The sequence below is a fragment of the Stegostoma tigrinum genome, chromosome 12, assembly GCF_030684315.1.
Source record: "Stegostoma tigrinum isolate sSteTig4 chromosome 12, sSteTig4.hap1, whole genome shotgun sequence".
NCBI classification, from domain to species: domain Eukaryota; kingdom Metazoa; phylum Chordata; class Chondrichthyes; order Orectolobiformes; family Stegostomatidae; genus Stegostoma; species Stegostoma tigrinum.
In genome coordinates, this window is record NC_081365.1 from 28,226,226 (window position 1) to 28,250,320 (window position 24,095).

General features: G+C 40.8%; 2 protein-coding genes across 7 annotated transcripts in view; one reads left to right on the top strand and one right to left on the bottom strand.

Moving 5' to 3' along the window:
* Positions 1–24,095, top strand: part of cmss1 (cms1 ribosomal small subunit homolog) — a 323,071-nt gene that overhangs the window by 184,074 nt on the left and 114,902 nt on the right. The gene's annotated exons all lie outside the window — the stretch shown is intronic.
* filip1l (filamin A interacting protein 1-like) overlaps positions 1–24,095 on the bottom strand; it is a 245,810-nt gene that overhangs the window by 171,444 nt on the left and 50,271 nt on the right. Inside the window, exon 1 of one of the 2 annotated variants that reach the window (XM_048540834.2) lies at positions 10,011–10,060. The exons of the other annotated variant lie outside the window; for it this stretch is intronic. Coding sequence (XP_048396791.2) covers positions 10,011–10,037 — 27 coding nt within the window. The 5' untranslated portion in view covers positions 10,038–10,060. Of the gene's footprint in view, positions 1–10,010; positions 10,061–24,095 lie in introns of those variants that run through there. 2 annotated transcript variants of the gene reach the window in all.

Below are 24,095 nucleotides of genomic sequence, written 5' to 3' on the forward strand. Positions count from 1 at the left end.
ATAAAACCACAAGATAGTTGCCTCCTGACTATTTCCAACATTTCAATGCAATTTGTCTTTCCAGGAAGGTGAGTACCTTAGAACTCTTTGGCTATCTTTTTATACATAGCTCACTATGCAAATGGGCTGTCATGCCCTCTTCTCTAACTGTGCAGGAATTTTTAGGCCACAATCCCGCTCTGAATCCTATTCCCTTGTCTGTAGTGGACCAACTTCTTCATCTCCAAGAGATGAGCACATTACTTCTTCCATTGAACATGAAATTATACCAGGCCGTATGATCAATGTTTAGTGTGTTAGTTTTAGTTACTTGTGTTAGATTTATTCCTGTTAAGTTTGACAGTAGGTTCATTGAGTTTTAATTAACTTATGATGGAATATCCTGATGGTTCATCAGGAAGGCTAAATCACATTCTATGCTGAGACAGAACCTTTGACAGAACATTTTGTCATTATTTCTGAGTTGTAGCTTTGTTTGTGCTGTGTTTCAAAGTCATCTAAAGTACATATGCGATGGAGATTGTACCTGACTAATCTGCTCACTGTCTGAGTGGACAATGTCCCTCATCTGCTGACTTTTTAACAAGACAGTTCTACTACTGTATGTGAACTGAACCCAGATCATTAAAGTGCCATATTTGCAAATGAAATCATCAGCTCTGATGCTTGTTAGGCAAAATAATTGACTACTTGACACAAACTGAGGGGGTTAATTATTTATGATTTTTAATATTTTCTGAACAAAACTTGTCAAGTATTATAATCTGTGCATATATTTATTGGTATTGTTAAGCAAAAAGGATTGCACAATATTATTTTAGCATCATCCATCATCCACATATAGGACCGACATTTATTCACGTATCCAGAAAAGCAAAATACTAAAGCTTGCCATAATTTAAAATAACACATCTACATCATTCTGTGGACATGATGGTGACAGATAGTCATAGGAACATGAGAATTAGAAGCGGGAGTAGACAATTCAGCCCTTTGAGTTGGCTCCACCATTTAACATGATCACAGACGATTTTATCGTAGTTTGAACACACCTTTCCTGGCTACTGTCCATAGCCCTTTATCCCGCTTTTGATTAAAAACATATCCATTTCTTTCTTGAATCTGTTGATTGATTCTGCCTCCACTTCACTCTGTGGCAACAGCCTACAACCCTGCGAGAGAAGTAGTTTCTCCTCATCCCAGTTTTCAACCTACTTCCTCTCACTCTATGTCTATGACCTCTTGTTCGAGACTTTCCCACAAGGAGGAACAACAATTCAATATCCGCTCTATCAATCCCCAGTCAATACCTCAATCAGATTTCCCCTGTCCCCTCATTCTTCTGAACTCCAATGAGTACAAGCCCAAGCTATTCAACTGCTCCTCATACGACAACTGTTTCATCCCTAGAATCAACCTGGTGAACTTCCTCTGAACTGTCTCCAGTGCCACCACGTCTTCCCTCAAGTAAGCAGACCAAAACTAGACACAATACTCCAGGTGTGATCTCACCAATGCCTTATATAGCTGTAACAACACTTCTTAACTTTTATAATCCTGTCCTTTTGCAATAAATCTTAGGATTCCATTGTCTTCCTTATTATATGCTGCACCTGCAAACCCACTTTCTGCAGTTCATGCACAATGAAGATCCCTCTGCCCTGATTGCCGAGCAGAGAAGGACCCATTTATCCCAACCCTCTGGTTTCCATCAGTCAGCCAATTCTCTATCTAAGCCAATATTTCTCCCTTAAACCCCCTGGGATTTGACTTTCTGGATCAGTCTTTTATATGTCGTCTTGTCAAATACCTTCTGGAAGTCCAGATATACCACATCCATTGGATCCCAACATGTACCTTGCTGGTTGCATCGTCAAAGAACTTTTAACATTTTGTCAAGCATGACTTGCCCTTCATGAAACCATGCTGACCTGGTGAATTGAGCTTTCTTTTTCCAAGTGTTCAGTTATCTCCACTTTTAGGATTGACCCACTACAGAGGTCAAACTGACTGGTCTACAATTTACCACTGTTTTTCTTTCTCCTTTTTTGAATAAGGGTGTCACATTAGCATGTTTCCAACCCATGGGCACCCTTTCAAAATGCAGGGAATGTTGTAAAATCGTAACTAATGCATCCACTATCTGTTGCCACCGCCTTTGATACTCTAAGGTGCAGGCCATCTGCCTTTAATCCTATCAATTTACTTAACATCTTTTCCCTAATTATAATAATTTCATAGTCACTGCAGGTTTTGGAAAGGAATTATAATCTTGCTTTGTCATTTTTGAGTTTCCAATTATTACATCACCTTAAAAGGCCAATATTTACTTTCTCTATTCTCTTCCCTTTTTTTGCTTACAGAAGCTTTTGCTATCAGTGCTGATGTTTTCGGCTAGTCTCCTTTCATAGTTCATCTTAGCTCTTTTTATTATTAATAACTCTTTTCTGAAGTTTAAAGTTCTCCCAATCCTCCAGAGTGCCACTAACTTTCGCAGTATGACATGCCCTAGTCTTTGCCTTCATGTTATCTTTGACTTCCTTGGTAAGCCATGGATGATCTTTCACCTTTTCACAATTCCTCTTCCTCTGAGGAATATACTTTAATTGAAAACATAGAACATAGAACATTACAGCACAGTACAGGCCCTTCGGCCCTCGATGTTGTGCCGACCTGTCATACTGATCTCAAGCCCATCCATCCACATCTGAATTACATATGGACAATGGAAATGGAAAATGGCTGCCATCAGGTCTGGAATGGCCAGAGTTAATATTTGTTTCCTTTTTATGAATGTGGACTCTAATTGCACCTTCTCCCCGTGTCTGCGTGGGTTTCCTCCGGGTGCTCCGGTTTCCTCCCACAGTCCAAAGATGTGCAGGCTAGGTGGATAGGCCATGCTAAATTGCCCGTAGTGTTCAGAGCTGTGTGGGTTATAGGGGGATGGGTCTGGGTGGGATGCTTCAAGGGGCGGTGTGGACTTGTTGGGCCGAAGGGCCTGTTTCCACACTGTAGGGAATCTAATCTAATCTAATCTAACCTACACTATTCCATGTACGTCCATATGCTTATCCAATGACGACTTAAATGTACCTAAAGTTGGCGAATCTACTACTGTTGCAGGCAAAGCATTCCATCCCCTTACTACTCTCTGATTAAAGAAACTACCTCTGACATCTGTCCTATATCTTTCACCCGTCAATTTAAAGCTATGCCCCCTCGTGCTTGCCGTCACCATCCTAGGTAAAAGGCTCTCCCTATCTACCCTATCTAACCCTCTGATTATTTTATATGTTTCAATTAAGTCACCTCTCAACCTTCTTCTCTCTAATGAAAACAGCCTCAAGTCCCTCAGCCTTTCCTTGTAAGACCTTCCCTCCATACCAGGCAACATCCTAGTAAATCTCCTCTGCACCCTTTCCAAAGCTTCCATGTCCTTTTTATATTGCAGTGACCAGAACTGTATGCAATACTCCAAGTGCGGCCGCACCAGAGTTTTGTACAGCTTCACCATAACCTCTTGGTTCCGGAACTCAATCCCTCTATTAATAAAAGCTAAAACACTGTACGCCTTCTTAACAGCCCTGTCAACCTGGGTGGCAACTTTCAAGGATCTGTGTACATGGACACCGAAGTATTCAGTATTTCCCTAAACAGTTACCATTGCTCTTAAACTATCCTGACCTTTAATAATTTTGACCAGTCCACTTGGGCCAACTTCTTCAGAGACAAAAAATTCTGCAGATGCTGGAATCCAAGGTAGACAAACAGGAGGCTAGAAGAACATGGCAAGCCAGGCAGCATCTCGAGGAAAGGAGCAGTTAACGTTTGGGGTATAACCCTTATTCTTCTGTCCTAAAGAATAAAGTCTAAAATATCTTTTATACCTTTATAAAAGACATAAACTGACATTTTCCCAGCCACCAAGAGTTCTGAGGAAGGGTCATTGGACCCGAAATGTTAACTCTGTTTTCTCCTTCACAGATGCTGCCAAACCTGCTGACCATTTCCAGCAACTTTGTTTTTGCACCCGTAATTACTCTTGTGCCTTTCTCACAAGCTGTCATTATTTCTTGGTTTGTACTGTGCCCTACTTCGGAAGTACTGTTCAGGGACTTGAAAATTGCTTCTGCCAAGGGGTTTCAGCCTTGCTGTTTATTTTCACTCAGACTGACGCAATATTTTGGTCCTTCATACCAATATCATTTCTTAATATAGCCTTGATATCATCCTTAACCAAGAAAGTAATTCCGCCTCTCTTGCCTTTCCTTTTAAAATATTGAATATTGTTGTATATTCAACTCCCAGTCCTGATCTTCCTGTCACCACGTTTCAGTAAGCCACACCAGGTTGTACCCATTTTTCTCTATTTGTGCCATCAGCTCATCAACTTTACTCCAAATACTGCATACACTTAGGTACAAGATTTTTTAAATGAGTTCTACTGGTTTGTCTTTCTCTTTTAATATTTTCTTGGGTATCACGTTTTCCACACTCTCTGTCCTCATTTTTGTATCCCTGATAACAGAGGCTCACCTCTATCGTTACTCCAACTTTCAACTCGCATTTTGAGTCTGAGCCATCCCAGCAGACAAAGAATGACCTATTCTGGTAAGGTGGTTTTGTAATGTTAGTGCTGGGGTTCTCAATCTTAATGGTTATCTTTTGGTTCCTGTAGTTCTGCAGATAAGACCATAAGATAATAACATAATAAATAGGAGGAATGGTGGAATATCCATCCCCTCAATCTTACTGTACTATTCAGTAAGATCAGAGTTCCTTTAGTTGTAGCCTTAACTCCAGTTTTCTGACTGACCATATTAACTCTTGACTCCCTTGTCAATCATAAATATGTATAAGTCAGCCTTCAATATAGTCAATGATCCAGCTTTCAGGTCCTGGCGTAGGACTTGAACCCAAAGCTTTTGGCTCAGAGGCACTGACTTCCTGTGTGTTTGGCAAAGACACAAGGAATAGCTTCAGTTCACAATTGAGTCTATTTTGCGCAACTGAGGGGGATGATGGGGCTTTGGTTTAACATTTCATTTGATGCCCTTTTGTGGTGTAGAGTCCCTATCCCTGGACCCTGTTCAAGTCACACCTGTTCCAGAGATGTGTAATAACATCTGTGAACAGGTTGATTAGAAAAATAGGTTAAATACAAACAAAAAGTAACATGAAGGGTGTCACGGTGGCGCAGTGGTTAGCACTGCTACCTCTCAGCACCAAGGACCCAGGTTCGAATCCAGCCTCGGGTGACTGCGTGGATTTTGTACGTTTTCTCCAAGTGCTCCAGTTTCCTTCCACATTCCAAAGATGTGCTCGTTAGGTAGATTGGCCATGCTAAATTGCCCGTAGTGTCCTGGGAAGTTTAGCTTAGGTGCACTAGTCATGGGAAATGCAAGATTACGGGGTAGGGATGGGAATTGGGACTGGGTGGGATGCTCTTTCGAGGGTTGGTGTCGAATTGTTGGGCTGTTTGGCCTGTTACCACACTGTAGGGATTCTGTGCATTTGTGTCTCACTGAGCCAGGAGGCCTAGGTTCAAATCACATCTGCTCCAGGAGTGTGTAATGGCATCTCTGAATAGGTTGAAGAGAAAATAAATAAACTTTGACATTGAAGTGTCAACCTTGATTTTTACCCTCAAACTCTTGAATCCACAAACTGCTGTTTCTGGTGCCAGAAAGTTTGGCAGCTGAGCTACAGTTGCAGCTAAGTGGATAAGAAAAAACAGCACCTAGGATGTGCTGGAATACTAACACACTACAATTTTCTATGGGATGTAGATACGTCTCCTCGGGAACAAAGGGAAAAGAGAATATATGGAAAGTCACATCTCTAATTTCTGCATGGCATAGACTGAGAAGATGCTGGGTGCGGCATAGCAGTAGATTTCCCTACGATGAACTAACCTGGTGACATTTACTGACAAGGCACATGATTAGTTACTAGCTACTTGAGTGAGGTAATGGGTGTCAGTAAAACTTTATCTTTGAGAGGATTCAATGCGGCTGGACAGGAAGGTGAAGAAATCCTGATGTGGGGCAAAAAGGTCCGGCCTACCAATTCTGAAAACACAAGCACGTTTAAACAAGATGTTAACATTCTACTTAAAATAAAAGTTTCTGAGTTAGGTCTGTCAGGGGTGTGCCAATGATGTCATATTGGAAAGCCCAATCAGTGCAATTTTAAACTTCTCTTCAAACAGTTTAACCACATTTTTATACTGGAAATAATTTGTGAATGTGTTTATTCTAGACTGTCTAAACATCTCACAGTACTGGGAACTAAGTATGACTGACTCAATAGTGACGTCAAGGAGAGTAGAACAGAAGGGTGGATAGCCTCAATTGGTCAAGATTGATCCCTTCATATCTAGAAACTTATGGAAACAGTACTTTTTATAAATTAGTCTAAAATTATCAAGCTGGATTCTCAGCACGCATATTACTGTTTTACATTTCTAAGTAGATTATTACTTAAGACAATGAAGCTTACAGTGTTTATTTTGGTAAGCTTAGGAATGGCCTTGACTGCAAGCCACAGCCTCCTTTTTAGCTGGTTCTGAAATACAAGCACTAATTTCATGCCAAATATCATTCAGAGCTGAAAGAACATCAACACATAATTCTTCCCTCCTACAAAAATCTAAAGTTGCTAATGGCAAGAAGCTTTTAATTTTTTTTTCAAGCGTGGATGGTGTAAGAAAAAAAAAAGAGTGAATTCTGTCTTGAAGTCCATGGTTCTCTTTCTTTCCCTCACCCCGGTTTAAGTCGTGGGATGTGGGTTTTCCTGAAAAGTACAGCATTTATTGTTTGTCTTTAATTGCCCTTGAGAATGTGTCTGGTGAATTACTTTAGTGGCTTGCTCAGCCATTTCAGAGGGCAGTTAAGAATCACATGTAAGCCAGATCGGCTAAGAATAACAAGATCCTCCACTGGCGCACATGTGCAAATCAGTTCTTACAACAACTCAGGAGATGTGTAGTCAATTTTTAATACCAGCTTGTGAGTCCAAATTTATTGACTTAACTGAATTTAATTACAAACTGCCAAAATGGGATTTACGCTCATTTCCCCAGAATTTGTGCCTCTGGATTACTAGGTACGATTACCACTACCTGAATTGTTCTTAATGTTGTGCTTTTACTGCTAGGAGAGCAGGATAAAGAGACTAATGCATGTCAGTTATTTGCTAAAAATATTTTGAGAAAGGGTATATTATTAAAACTTCATGACAATCCTTACTTCAAACGTACATTGAAGGTTAACGTTGAAATATTGAATATCATGTGCACTTCCTACAAGTGCAAAAATGACCTCCTGTAATTGTTTCACATTGCTGACATCTCATGAAGATTTAACTTAAAGAAACACCAAAGGCGCTTGAAAGGCTGCTGTCTCTGCGTTGATTTCAACTTTTTATTTTGTTCTAAATCCTCTGGCTTGGACTTTCATTAATCCCCCAATGGCCAAATCATTTTCTACAGAAGGATTGTTGTGACCTTTCCTGATGTTCCATGCCTCGAGTGCAGCATGGCTGGAATATGTACTACGTTTTGTGTTTTTAATTCCAAATAGCTTCCTTTGTCAAATATAAGAACAAGGAAAATGCAGCATAAGAACAGGTCTTTCAGCCATCCAAGCCTGTGCTGACACATTTTGCCCTTCCATACTAATACTGTTTTCACTTGCAGGATCCATATCCCTCTATTCCCTTCCTATTCATGTATTTGTCCTGGTGCTTTTCGAATGCTGCTATTGATCTGCTTCCACCCCCTCCTCTGGTGACACATTCCAGGCACTCACCAGCCTGTGTGTGAAAAACTTGCCTCCAACATTTTTTTAACACCCCACTGCTCCTCCACCACCCCATGCCCTTAAATCTGTGACCCCTCATAGTTGACTCCTCCACCCTGGGGGAAAAGCTTCATAATTTTCACTTTATTCATGCCATTCACAATCTTATAAACTTGTATCAGGCCGTGCCTCAACCTCGTATGTTCCAGTAAAAACAAACACAGCCTATCCAACCTTACTTCACAGCTGAAAGCTTCCAAACGAGGTAACATCTCGGTAAACCTTTTCTGTACCCTCTCCAAAGCATCCGCATCCTTCTAATAGTTTGGTGACCACAATGGTAGCAATATTCCATGTGTGGCCTAACTATGGTTCTATAAAGCTGCTGCATAACTTGTCTATCCTTATACTCAATACCCCTTTCAATGAAGGCAAGCATGCAAGAGGCCTTTTAACTACCTGTGCTGCCACCTTCAGTGACCTGTGGACCTGCACACTCAGATCCCTCTGCATATCAATACTCCTAAGGGTCCTGCCATTCACTGTATAATTTCCACCTGTACTTGACAATTTCCACCTGTACTTGACCTTCAAAAATGCATCACACGCAACATCTCATGGATGACCCATTACTGTCTCTGATCTGGAATATACTCCACATGATTATGACTTAGCTAAAGAAATTTACTGCACAAGAGCGAAAAAGGCAGTGATACAGCAAATTTACAGCAGCTGCTGCATCCTCTTTAGAGAATCAAATATAACAAATTGTCGTATCTTTTGTGCTAAACTTCACCTGATGCAGATTTCTGATGCCTGAAACAAAAAGGAAATGCTGAAAGCAGTTAGGTCCCTCAATATCTGTACGGAGAGTAGTAGAGGGCTGTATAAATGACCACGGTGAAATAGCAAGATAATAAAATGTGAGGCTGGACGAACACAGCAGGCCAAGCAGCATCTCAGGAGCACAAAAGCTGACGTTTCGGGCCTGGTGAAATAGCACTCGTTTATTACTTTCATGAGATACAAAGGCTGCCTCTGCAATGAAACTCAGTGAAATGACTGATAGTGAACTTTAGAGTATGTGAGCCTTTACTTGTTTAGGACTTGGATAAAGGGTGCCCTCAAGTAGCTGTTTGTTCTCCTTTTCTTATTTACAAGCTCTTGGTTTCAAGTTATCAAAAGCTTAATGCTGTTAATATGAATAAAGAACAGTCGTGTTTTACAAGTTTTACTCTCTGGTATTTGAGGAGGGAATAAGGGGGACAAGAGTTGGTAACAGAGTGACAATAACTTTGAGGAACATGCATTCATCCTATAAACAACTGTTATAGTTTCGTTTCTCAACTATAATTAGTTGATGAATGCTGCTTTCTTTCCATGGGAAACTTAAATGAATAGCAATGAGTTATTCTGCTTTCTTGGTACACAAATAAAAGATGTTTGACGCTTTGTGCCTTTCTTTCATCTGTTTAATTTAATGTAATTTTGTAAACTCAGTACCTCAAAAATTACAAAATGGATTTCCTGCCTACATGACCCAGGACTCTGTTTGTAGAACATATGACATTAGAAACCACATCATACATTTTCAGCACTAACCATCTATAACTTTCACTTAATGACAGACCAGCATCCCTCATTTGCAAAAAAAATGGCACCAGTTAGTCTGTGTTAGCTCATATATTTTGGATAACATTTCAATGAACTCAGGAACTTGTGAAATTCTACCATGACTTGTAGACTTCTCACCACATTACTAATGTGAAGAACTGGCAAGTTCCATATCTTATGATAGGCTCCTCTCAGCCTTACCCATCTTCTTGTTAGCAGACCGCATATATGCTTTCAAGCACATCCGTCACTACTTATTTTACATTTTCTTTCTGTTGGTTAATATTATTAAACTAGCTAAATAAAATGTGGAGTATGAAAATTGAATTCAGATTATTTTCAAAACAGGAAAAGGAAATTATTTTTCTTGTATTGTGTGACTGGAGTTTAGCTGAAACCTGGTACGATCCAGTCAAAACAATGCTTCTTCCATCCCACTAGCCCCCATCCACAACTTTTAAATTAAGGATCCTTGGAAGTTTGTATTCATGTTGCTGCACTCAAAGATTTGTTTCCTTTTCAAACTGGCAATGCAAGTTTCTCTCCAATGCCCCCACAAAAGTAATTTTAGTAAAAGAGGCAGAGAAAACTTACATGACAGAAGTAAGCCATTCGGCCCATCGTTGTCTGTGCCAGATGGAAAACTTGACAACCTAATCCCTCTTTCCAGCTCTTGATCTGAGAAGCTCTATAGGTTGTGGTTATTCAAGTGCATATCCAAGTAATTTTTAAAGATAAAAAGAGAGAGAAAATAAATTATGAAGGTGAGCTAGCAAGTAACATAAGAACTGACAGTAAGAGTTTCTTTAAATATATGAAAAGGAAGAAAAGGCAACAGTGAACACCTTAGAGATCAAGGCTGGGGAACTAATAATAGGGAACCATGAAATGCCAGAAGAATTGAACAAATATTCTCCATCAGTCTTCGTAGCAGATAACACTAACAGCATTCAAAAAGTGTTAACTAATCAAGGGGCTAAAGTGGAGCTGAGGGGAGGGAAATAATTAACAATCACTAAGGAAAAATACCAGGGGAAATATTGAGACCAAAGCCTAAACCTGATGGATTGCCTTCTAGGATTTTAAAGGAGGTAGATGCAGAGGTAATGGAGCACTGTTATGAATCTTCCAAGGGTCCTTAAGTTATGGGAAAAGTCTCAACGTGTTGGAAAACTGTGAATGCACCATTGCTAAGTTTGGGGATAACATAGAAATGGGTGGAAAGATAAGTGGTGAGGATGTTGCAAGCAATCTGCAGAAAAATATAGACAGGTTATGTGAGTAAGCAGAAACTTTGTAGATGAAATATAATGTGGGAAAATGTGAGGTTTTGCACTTTGGAGGAAAGAGTAGAGGAGCTGACTTTATGTGGAAAGACTGCAGAAAACTGCAGCACAGGTTCTTTGTCCCCCAGTTCAGTGGGTAATAAGGAAGGCAAGTGGAAAGTTGGCCTTTATTTTAATAGGAATAAAGAACAAAAATAGGGAGGTCTTGCTGAACCTAAAATTGTCAGATCACTGCTGATATATTGTGAACAGATATAGCCTCTTTTATTCAAGTAAAGCTTTAGAGGCTTTGGAAGCATTCCAGAGAAGGTTAACTGTGTTGATTCCTGGTATGGAGGGATTTTCCTTGAAGTAAAGGTTGAGTAGTTTGGGCTCTGCTCATTGGAGAGTTTAGAAGATTGCAAGGAGACCTTATTGAAACATGCCAGATTTTTATGGCACTTGTCAGGGCAGACACAAAGAGGTTGTTTGCTCTTGTGAGAGAGATTAGAACCTGAGGGAATATTATTAGAGTAAGGAGTGGCCTATTTAAGACAGCAATGGGGAGAATATTTTCCCTCGGAGGATAGTGAATCTATGCAGTTCTTTACCACAGAGGGATATACAGACAGATCCATTAAGTATATTCACGGCTGAGATAGACAGATTTCTAGTCATTCATGGGATCAAGCATTAAAGGGTAATGGAATATGGAGTTGAGGATTATCAGTTCACCTCTGATCTTATGAATGCTGCAGTGGACCCAACAAGGTAAATAACCTACTTCCACTGGGATCACAGTCAGTTGTGCCTGACGAATCTTCCAGGGTGAGGGAAACAACCGGGTTTCCAAAGACCTGGTTAAACAGGCAGCAGAGGTACAACTCTAATTCTGCTTGTGTTCACCTGCCGTATACCTATTAAGTGCTCTTTCACCAACCATGTAAATTAGAAAAGGAGTCGGTGACCACACATTGGTGGCCCACAGAATTGAGGGTAAATTACTGACATGCCTGGGAAATTGGTTGAGAGACAAAGAACAGAAAATAGAGATAATGGGTAAGTACTTAAATTGGAAGGATGGGAGTCATGATGTCCCACCAGGGCTTCAATTATTCATGTTATTTATTAACGATTTGAATGGCATAGAAATCCATATATCAAAACTTGCTGAGGACATAAAGTTAGGTGGCATTGTAGATCATGTGGATGATAATGTTAAATTACAAAAGGAAATTGATAGACTAGGTGAATGGGCAAAACTGTAGCAGATGGACTTCAGTGTAAAGTTATCTGTTTTGGACCGAAGAGGGATAGACTAGGGTACTTTCTAGATTGTACGACGTTAAATACAGTGGATGTTCAAAGAGACTTGATGTTTCAGTTGCATAGATCTTTGCATAGATCAGGTGCCACGAACAGGCACAGAAACCAGTCAAGGTCGCTGATGGAATGCTGGCTGTTATGTCTAGAGGACTGGAGTATAAGGACACAGAAATTATGTTGTACCTGTACAAAATCCTGGTTATACCCTGCTAGAAATACTGTGAACGGATATAGGCACCATCTAGGATGGATGCATTTTCCTTTACAAGAATGATACCTGGACTTCAGTGGTTAAATTATGAGGAGAAACTATACAAATTATGTCTGTTTTCACTTGCATGTGCAAGATTAAGGGGTGATCTGATTGCCATTTACAAGTTAAAAAACACAAAGTTAAAAAAAAAGATAAACTATTTCCATTGGTTGGAGATTCTAGATGCCCAAAGGTACAGAGGTTAGGTGGGTTGGCTGTACTAAATTGTCCGTAGTATCCAGGGATTTGTAGTTTATGTGGATTAGCTGTGGAAAGTGCAGGGCTACAGGGAGAAGATAGGTGTGTGAGTCTGGGTGGGATGCTCTTTGGAGAGGTGGTGTGGACTTGTGGGGCTGAATAGCTTGTACCAGGGATTCTATGATTCTATGAACTAGGAGCGGATAATGTAAAAATTGGGGCCAAACCATTCAGGAGAGATATTAGGAAGCTCTTCTACACAAAATGGATGAAAGAGGTTTAGAACTATCTTCCATAAATACAGTAGGTGCTAGATAATTGGTAATTTTAAATCTGAGATAGATGAATCTTTTGTTAAGCAAAGGAATTTAGGGATATGGGCCAAAAGCAGGTATATCAACTTCAGGCGTGATCACCCATGATCTCATAGAATAGCAAGACAGAGTCAAGGGGCTGAATGGCCTGTTACTCTTCCTATTCCTATTTCTATATTCCACAATACTGCCACAAATGTTAGGAATGTCCATCAGTGCGTTAAACCCCTTACACAGTTTCTTGTCATAGATGACAGTGTAGAGCTGCATGAACACAACAGGCCAAGCAGCATCTTAGGACCACAAAAGCTAACATTTCGGGCCTAGACCCTTCATCAGAAAAGGGGGAGAGCGAGAGGGTTCTAAAATGAATTAGGAGAGCAGGGGAAGCAGATCGAAGGTGGATAGAGGAGAAGATAAGTGGAGAGGAGACAGACAAGCTAAAGAGGTAGGGATGGAGCCAGTAGAGGTGAGTGTAGGTGGGGAGGTAGGGAGAGGAATAACCACCAAAAGAGTCCCGCAACTCACCCTTCACATCCCGTCCCCGCATTAACCACCAAAAGAGAATCCCCCTCACCAACCTCCAAATCCAACGCGTCATCCTCCGACACTTCCGCCATCTACAATCCGACCCCACCACCAAAGACATTTTTCCATCCCCACCCTTGTCTGCTTTCCAGAGGGACCGCTCTCTCCGTGACTCCCTTGTACACTCCACACTCCCCTACAACCCCACCACCCCCGGCACTTTCCCCTGCAACCGCAGGAAGTGCTATACCTGCCCCCCATACCTCCTCCCTCACCCCCATTCCAGGCCCCAAGAAGACTTTCCACATCAAGAAGATGTTCACCTGCACATCCGCCAATGTGGTATACTGCATCCGCAGTACCCATTATGGCCTTCTGTACAGTGGGGAAACCAAGCAGAGGCTTGGGGACCACTTTGCAGAACACCTACGCTCGGTTTGCAGTAAACAACTGCACCTCCCAGTTGCGAACCATTTCAACTCCCCCTCCCATTCCTTAGACAACATGTCCATCCTGGGCCTCCTGCAGTGCCACAATGATGCCACCCGAAGGTTGCAGGAACAGCAACTCATATTCCACTTGGGAACCCAGCAGCCCAATGGTATCAATGTGGATGTCACAAGCTTCAAAATCTCCTGCCCCCTACTGCATCCCAAAACCAGCCCAGCTCGTCCCCACCTCCCTGACCTGTTCTTCCTCTCACCTATCCCCTCCTGCCACCTCAAGCTGCACCCCCATTTCCTACTTACTAACCTTATCCAACCCCTTTGACCTGTCCCCCTCCCTACCTCCCCACCTACACTCACCTCTACTGGATCCATCCCCGCCCCTTTAACTTGTCTCTCTGTCTCCTCTCCTCTATCCATCTTCAATCTGCCTCCACCTCTCTCCCAATTCATTTCAGAACCCTCTCCCCATCCCCCTTTTCTGATGAAGGGTCTAGGCCCGAAACATCAGCTTTTGTGCTCCTAAGATGCTGCTTGGCCTGCTGTGTTCTTCCAGCTCTACACTTTGTTATCTGGGATTCTCCAGCATCTGCAGTTCCCATTATCTCTTGTCATAGATGTATTGGTTTCAGTGTAGCAGCTATAAATGCCCATGGTTGTTTATGGGCTATATTGTTTTATTTCTATTTTTGGTAACATGTGAAAACCAAATTCAATACCATATATGTATATTTCAGTGCATTGTGTTTCCTTGCGCACGTTTAAAAAGATTTAAGAAACAAATCAAATATTTATTTAAGTTATTCTTATAAGTTAGAATAAACTGTTTCTTAATGTGGCGCATTAAACTTGAGTTAACCTCATTTTTCATTTGGTGGGACATAGACTCCATAAACTAATTCCTTTTTCAGTGAAACATTTCAAAGACATTCTAGGCTTTTTGAAGAGATTATAGTGGGTCGGTCCTGGTGAATCAGACATTCCTGTTTGGTTGCATCAGTGTTCAGGCAGTGTGATTGATGTTGTGAGGTTTGTGGGGTGACGTAGTGACTAAAGCTAACAGTTTACCTGACAGTTACTTGTTCCGCCATGCTTCTGTGCTTAGCACCTAAGTGTAAGGAAGCAATGTGTTTCCTCAGGCTTCAGTTTGATGTATCTCACATACTCATTCTGATTAAAGCCAGTGTCACCCCTCTATCAGATGTTTTCCTTTCACTGAGGCTTTGCTTTAGAGCCAAGTATCACAAAGCCTATTGCGTTTACATTATATTGCATGTGCTGCCTTATCTGGTAAAATGGACATGTTGTACCTTTAATATGATCTGCTCTGTTCAAGTGGGTATCTGTTTCTGTAGATTCTACTTTTCAAAAATAAAATTAATGTATTTTTGACTGCCAGAACTTCCTGTTTTCCCTTGAGTGATTTTCTTCAGAATTTTTCAGCTGCATTAGTTTGCGCATCACAAAATCCGCCTGTATGAATTTTAAGAGTTGATGATTAGAATGTAGCAATTGCACTGCAGGTTAAGTATGTACATTATGGACCAATTGTTCTGACTGACATTATTTAAGTTGAGGTTGAGGCTTGCTGCAAGTTCGACTGTTCTGCAACATGGTTTGCTGCTTTCCTGATTTGAGATACAGAAAAACTTTACAAATTGCCAGACATTACCCATTCTGAATAGTTCCCATTATCTTGAACTGCATTCTTGGCAAAAATATGCATGTTGTGATTTGGATGCCAGACCCACATAAATCAGAAAGATGAACTGTCCCAAATAGTCAATATCCATGAGAGAAAAATTATTCTCAATGTAGGAAGATTTATGGATCACAAGAACACATTAGGAAAGTAGTGTGACTTGTACGAAATTGTAAAAATCTCTCCATTTATAGAATCCCAACAGTGTGGAAGTAGGCCATTCAGTCCACACTGACTCTCCGAAGAGCATCCTGTCCAGACCCACCTCCCTGCTATATACCTGTAACCCTGCTTTACCTATCACTAACCCACATAGCCTGCACATCCCCAGACACTATGGGCAATTTAGCATGGCCAATCCATCTAATCTGCACACCTTTGGACTGTGGGAGGAAAGCAGAGCACCCAGAGGAAACCTATGCAGACATGGAGAGAAGGTGCAAACTCCACACAGATAGTCACCCGAGGCTGGTACTGAACCCAGGTCACAGGCACCGTGAGGCACCGGCACTAACCACTGAGCCACCATCGACTTAGAACTGATCAGGAAAGATCATTATTACCAAGTTTTGAACAATTTTGTAGCCTTATGAATGCTGGTGAATTTTCTGGTGCAATGTTTTTCAGTATTGGTATTCCTACAATTCATTGGCAATACTTGCCCCACTATCCACATATTAAATACATTTTCTTTTCCTGATACTGTGCTCTCCCTGTTTAATATAAAATGCATTACCTAAATGCATTGTTGTTGTAAGTTACAAGCAAAAGCACTTGCAACTCAAGTTGTTTTCCATCATAGTAATGAAGATTGAATAAAAAATGATTCAGCTCAAAATGATGAAAGGCTTAACCAACTTAACTATAAACTATTAATTTATCTTGTACAGAACTAGAACATAAAAATGCACCACTCGAAGATATAAATGTAAGATTCACACACTGAAATCTGACTTTTCTCATGCCACAAAATGATGAATGTTATGAACACTTATCAAAAAGGGTTATTGCTGTGTTGATTAACCACTTTAAGTAAGCATCTGGATGATTATGCAGTAATGAGTAGGACTTTGGGCTATAAGTGTAGACTTAAAAGCTTGAACTTCAGAGAATCACAGAATCCCTACAGTGTGGAAACAGGCCATTCGGCCCAACAAGTCCACACCAACCCTCTGAAAAGCGTCCCACCCAGTCCCAACCCCATACCTTTCACATAACCCTACATTTCCCATGGTTAACACACCTAACCTATACATCTCTGAACCCCATGGGCACTTTAGCATGGCCAATCCACCTAGCCTGCACATCTTTGGACTGTGGGAGGAAATCAGAGCACCCAGAGGAAACCCACGCAGACACAAGGAGAACATGCAAACTCCATGCGGACAGTCACCTAAAGTGGGATTGAACCCAGGTCCCTAGCACCGTGAGACAGCCGTACTAATCACTGAGCCACCATGTCGTTATGAGAGAAACAACAGCCACGGAATCAGCGCAGTACTTATTTTTCCAACTACATTAAGGCTTTCTAAATCCTCAAAGTTCTCAAGAGGAGTAAACAAGATGTGCTCTTTACTCACTCTAAATGGGTGTTGGAACATTTGGCAATGTTCCATTTGTTGGGAGGCGATGGCCTATTTGTGTTGTTACTAGACTGTAATAAAAACCTGAAAATAATTTTTGCAGCTCAGTTGGATTCCATAGGAGCAACACCTTGGTTTGTAATGATTTGCTTTTGAATGTTGCAAATTGTAATTTGTACTTCACTCAGTGCATGGCATTGCATGGCACAGTGGCTCAGTGGTTAGCACTGCTGCCTCACAGTGCCAGGGACCTGGGTTCAATTCTGCTCTCAGGCGACTATATGAGCAGAGTTTACACGTTCTCCTCTTGTCTCTGTGGTTTCTGCTGGGTGCTCAAGTTTGCTCCTGCAGCCCAAAGATGTGCAAGTTAGGTGGATTGGCTATGCTAAATTACCTTTAGTTTTCAGGGATGCGCAGGCGAGATGGGTTAGCCATCAGAAATGCAGAGCTGTAGGGATTGGGTGGGAACTTGGTCTTTGGAGTGTCAGTTCTTCTAGGTCAATATGACAGAGCAAATTCTGAATTACTTTCTAACATGCAGAAGAACTTTACAAATTCTCGATTTGCTATTTTATGATTATTTCTCTCCCTTGAGCAAGTAAAATGTTTGGAAAGTGCTTGATTTGCTGGAAAAGAGCATGTTTATAATGTCCGATAACCTTTTGTTTTATTTTGCCATTCTTCCTTGTGTTTTTATAAGTGACCTGGATACAAAATAATATGAGGAACTTATTAAAATAGTAGAAGTTTATTTGTGAAATAATTGTGCCTTGAAATGTGCAAGTGCCATCAGATTACTCTCAGTATACTCATTGCTAAAGAATGTGCATCAGAGACCGCACACAGTCTGTAGACTATACTTGTCACGGAGGCATGACATTCTGGGGTATCCACACCTTCACTACGGGGACAGTTGACATCAAGATGGTGAATATTAACATTAACACCACAGATTGACAATCACTGATGGTCATGAGCTCTGGAGGTTGACTGTTTGGAAGGGCATTGGAAAAGTTCGATAGAAATAAAAAGTTTACCTGGCCAAGAGAGAGTTAAGATAAAGCAGGGGCCATTAAATTGTACACTTCATCTCTGCAAGAAATGTGGTAGAACCTGCCATGTCAGATTGGGATTCCTGACCCACAACTGAACTTAATACAGAGTTGACCACAATGGCACAAGAATCGTTTACGTGACAGAAGGCTGCCTTATATCATTTGTGAAATACCATGCCCATGGAGTTATGTCTGCAAGCTGATGAGGGAAAATAGCTTCTTTACATTCAAAGCAATGGATTAATGGACAATTTATCTTGAAACAAACCTGGGTTCACTGCATTGTTATTGAGGGAGGAATTTTAAAGGCGTCTGGAGGCAGGAGGTCAGGTGCCCCCTCTCTTTGAAACTAGGACAACATCCTGGAACTCCCTTCCCAATTTTTGCACGCCTCCTGAGTTTTGACTTGTCCACCCCTTCTAATAATGATTCCCTATCTGCCTCTGCAGATCCTCCTTGGACCCTTCTGGAAATTTGATGGACAGACCCCCAGGACTATATTTACCTGAGACCTCTGACTTACTTCCAGGAATAACTAGCATGCAGCACTGACCAGACTTCTGTGCAAAGTGCTTGCAGCTTCCTGCCTGACAGTACGCAATTGCCCTGAATGCTTTTGCGGGCCCACAGGTCTGACCTCTGAACTCTGGACTGGACTGAGATGGAACCCTTAACTGTGAACGGCCTAGGTACACAACTGACTGCAGTGGAACCCCTGGACTGTGCCTGTAACTGATAGAACCAGGAAAGCAGCACTCCCGACCCTCTTTGACTGGACTGAGACTCGCCACATTTCTGACATGGCCATTTAGTTGATGAGTGCGCAGTGTGTTTGTTACATAGGCAGCTGGCACATGCTGTAGTTGCTAGATTGATGCCTCCATGTGCTGCACAGCAAGATGACCTCCCCCACTCCTGGACAGATCCTTGCTGATGGGCATGACAAGCAGCCTGTCAGTGTGTCTGCACTAAACAGCACCTCGGTGCAACAGTACTGACAGCCTTTGCCTCTGGTTGAAGCTCCAATGCACTAACAAATACACATGCACTAACAAATACACATGCATTGAGAATGCAGGTAGGCACTAAGTGAATGACAACTAAGAGAGCCAGTGAGTAGCCCTTAGATGCAGCCTGGTCCAATCTACGGGCTGGGTGTCTGTCTCTGTGAACAAAGTGTTCCTGGTGCAGGCTTTTGTTGCTAGTTGCTGCTGCACTTTGCAAAGCAAGAGTGTGCTTTCCACACAGTATGCCATTGTGTATCGTAGATGCCATGGTAGCCGTAAGGCATTGGCACGTGCTGGTTGCAAGTGTTTGGGAAAAGATGGTGCATGTGCGTTGTGGCATGAGCTACACTCTTGCTCATATACAACATGAAGGTCTTTCAGCGCAAGCAGTGAGCTGAACCTGCCAGGTACTTGCTGTACTTTCCATGCTGAGTTTTCTTGATGTCTACTTTGTTTGGTGTGTTTGGTAAAATAGGAAGCTGAATATTAGTGAGGTGAGTTGAGTCATCAACAAGGTGTTTAATCAGCAATAACCCATCTGAATTAGCAATATACCACTGCCTAGCAAGAAACTCACCTCACTGCTTGTAAAAAGCATAACCAGTGGAGTGAGATGGGCCTCACTGGATGTTTTGTGCATCTACATGTTTAATACCGTAAGTCACATCATAGCTCACATTGCTCAGACCCCTTTAAAATTCCTCCCTCAATAACAATGCAGTGAACCCTTATGCCATAACAAATTCACCAACAACTGTTATCATCTGGTTCCATAATATTATTATCACTGTAATCATCACCATCTGGTTTTAATATTATTTAATTGTAAATTACCTGTTTAAATGGTAGTGAAGGACATTAACAAAAAAAACTTGTAAGAACAAAAGTAAGGCACTTGCTTCAGACAGTACCTTGGTGATGATGAAAATCTTCCCTGTTTTTCTTAACTGCTTTTAAATGTTCTATGGACAGTATATAAAATAGTCACTGTGAAATCGAATAAGGAGTTCAGAAGAAAATTTGTTACCCAGAAAGTGGTGCGAATGTAGAACTTCATGGAGAGTAGTTGAGGCAAATAGTACAGATGCATTTAAGAGGAAACAAGATAAGCATATGAGGTAATTGTAGCTGATGTTGATAGAGCTGGATGAGGAAGGATGGGAGGAGGCTCAATTGCAGTATAAATACTGTCATGGACTGATTGGGTAATTGACCATGTTCTGTGCTGTATATTCTTTGTAACATCATAATGTACTTTAAATTTTAATACAGACTTTGCTTTTATTTGAAATATGTGTACTTGAATTATTTCACTGTGTGAGAACCATGTGGTAAACTGCTGCAGAGTTCTTCCATGTGGCTGCCACATATTTGGTGAAAGAGCTACCACTGAATTGCTGCTGGAACTCCCATCAGACCATTTTGCTGGAGTAAATCTGTTTAGATGTTGGATAAATGAATAGTGGATGATAATATCAAAAGTGCATGCCAACTATTCAATTAGATATTTTGAATTCTAATTGTGGATGAATTACTGGCAGATTATGTGTTGTGGGGCTCAAGAGCTCAAATTAAAGATAACTCATGTTCTTAGGGTCAAAAGAACATAATACTGAGACATCTCTCTAAGCCAAAATAAAGCATTTGCTGCAAGAAAGAGCAAAATTTCTGTCTTACAACATGTATGTTCAATTGATGTTACAATTAAAAGCTCTGCCAAATTTTCAGTGTTTATGGAAATTTTTTTTGAGAAATTATTTATGATGCCAAGATTGCATAATGCATTTGTGAGCTAAAATCTGTATTTGTTACATGCCAGCTTATGGAACAACATTATGGAACTTCATAGGGTCATATAATCCAACAGTAATTTCAGAATGGTGACCTTTTTTTTAGAACAATGTCTGTTTATATTGTAGTGTCAGTGGCCAGCAGTATAATAAGAAGAGTTGTAATTGGCACGGAGATTAATTTTGAAGAAATGACTTGCTGTAATTGTTAGATCTCCATTTTGCTCTGCATAAAAATAAATGAATTCTTAGAGGATGAAGTAAAGCTGAAATGAAAGCAAGGCTGATAATTTACTGAACTGGAAAGATCTGAGAGCATTAGTGAAGATTCAAGAATGTGAAGATTGCATGTTCTGAATCCATCTGGCTTAGCTCAGACTGTGTTTTGTTTTAAAGACCTTTTATAATGATGCTGCTTTTTACAAGCATCTTTAATTAGTTAAGGCTTGATTGGCAAAATAAGCTGAAAATAGTCAATGATGTAATGCTGTATCATATCACATGATGATGCGGCTTGTCTGGTTTAAAAATCTGCCACTTTAAAAAATGTCATGGTCCAATTAGTTCCTGCCTATATATTTTCTAGTGTTGAACTGCCAGATGCAACCAGATGATACTAGAAGTCTTTCAAAATTTGGAAAGCACCATAGGGAGCTGTAACTATAAGAACAGTTTATTCACATATTTGAACCTAAGATATAAGCAGCATTTTCTACAAAATTGAAAAATGCTCAGTGTTTTATTTCTCTTCTCTGTGTTAACATCTTTCCATCAAAATAAGATGGGAGAAATGTCAAGTATTGGACATGCATTTATTTCCTAACAGAATGCTCAATGTTATTTCAAAATCATATCATTGTTGCTTATTTTCAGTTAGTTTTTATTTTGAAAACTCAATTCTTGCAGATTTTCAAGACATGAATACTATTGTATTAGGAACATAGAAAATGTGAATGGGAGTAGACCAATCACCTCTTCAAACAAACTCCACAAAGGCAGTCACCCAAGGCTGGAATCGAACCTGAGTCCCAGCGCTGAGGTCTGTCTGATCCTTGTTGCTTTCCAGGGTTCTATCAATCATCAGTTATTCCCTTGTCTTGTTTGTCCTGGCCAAGTGCATTGCCTCACACTTATCTGGATTTTATTCCTTTGATCACTGATCAGCCCATCTGACCCACCTATCTATAGCCTCCTTTAATTTATGGATATCCTCTTCGCCATTTGTCTCTGCACCAATATTCATACTATCTGGTTTCATTAAGGTCCTCCCCTCATTCTCCTAAATGGTGGGGAGAGGGGAGTCTCTCATCGAAGCTAAAGGAGTGATAATCATTTTTATGTCAACTATTCCTGGAAAGAGGTTGGACGGAGCCATGGGACTACTGGTGCGGTTTAAATGAAAAAAACCATTTCCATGTCCCAGGACTTTATTCCGGTTAATTTTAAAACAGAAAGGGCCTTTGACTTTACGTCTCACATGTTCTCACCGTCAGCACATGTCCTCTGTCACCAGTAATCCCCAATACACTCCATGCCAAGCTCTTCCCCCCCACTGATCCTCTGAGTCCCTCAAATCCTCCATAACAAGCAGTTGTATTTCCAAGCTCATTCACCCACTCTGCACTATGTATGGAACCAACGTACCAACAATGATCATACAAAAACATTTTTTTTAGAAAAGAAGCTCTTTTGTAACTTTCAATGTTTCAATAGTAAAATCCTAGCACTATAGCCTAGTACCAGTGTAAATCATGTGTACCTTTCGGTGTTAATAACAGAACCTCTTGAAACCTCTTTCTCTCGTGTACATAAACATTGTGCAACGACAGAATAAATCAGAGAGCTAGAAATGTCAATCAGGCCGAGTTTTCCCTGGGGATTAGCTGTTTCAATATTCTAGTGGATGCTTGGGTTTTACCCTGATTGTGTCCTCCAGCAGCCTGGGATTTATGAGGAGCCAAGGCCACTAGTGAGTGAGGGTGAAACTGAGAGTGGAGGGTCACAGAAGAAAGATCACTAGATGTGAAGAGGAATGGTGTCAAAAGAAGGAGTGGTGATGGGGTTGGAAATGGGGGTGCTGGCTGTCAGTGCGGTCCCTCCATTTCTGTTGCCAGGCCTCTCAGGAAGGCACTCAGTGCCTTGGAATGAGGTTCCCCATTACCTGGAAGCCCACAAGTGAACAAGACAGGGTTGAATATCAACAATAGGGGCTGGGAGGAATAAGATCTTTGAATAGGCTGTGTATAAATAATGTTGGGTAAGGGCCTGACTTACTGTCCAGGTGGGAAATTGGTTGAGAAGTTTCCTGCCCTTAACATAATCAGCTGAAGTTGGAAGATTCTTACACTTTGCCACCCAACCAGATTGAATACACCCCCCTTACAAAATCCCTATTTCCCTATGACTATTTGTTTTGAGCTGTACAAATGAGGTCAAATTTATTTGTATGCATAGCTGGGACTGACTTTTAATTAACTCATTAGCAGGCTGAAGCCAAACCTCAATAATCAAGCTGAGTATCTTGTCTGAAAGTATTTCTGCTGATCTCCTATTTAAAATAATTTGAGGTAGCCAAGCATACAGGACCCTATTGATTATGATTTAAAGCTGCTGCTGCTGCTAAAAATTTTGGAAACAGCTCCCATTTACAAAATGTTTGCTGAACTTCTAAATTGCAATATTCTGCAAGTAATCAACTACAGAAACAAACACAAACACTCAATTTCAGTACTGTTGTGGTATTTGTTCTGGTTTATCCCATACTGAAGGGATTTCTTTTGGATTTGATAGGGTAATGAGTTAAAGAGGTTGTTTCAAGTGTGCTGTCATCCTCCTCATGCGTTCATAAATCCTGATGTCATCCCCCACCAATTAAATTGATGCATTCCATATGTAGTACTTCACTTAGTCAATGGCCTCACATACCCAGAAGGATAGTTATCAATAGGACAGGCTGCTGCCAAAATGAAACATGTACTGACAAGATTGTTTTACACAGCATACATCTTTGTCTCTTCTGTTATTAATGTAATTTGGTAAAGTTAAGCACAACCTCTTTGAATATGAACATAAAGAGTGCACATTGCAGTCAGCACTGTTTCAGAAAACACATAAACAGTATCAATTGTGTGTTTTTGGTTATTTTATAACAATTGGATGAAGCTGTTTTCACCCTTCCTTGAACTTCACTCAAAACTTTGTCCTTGTGAACT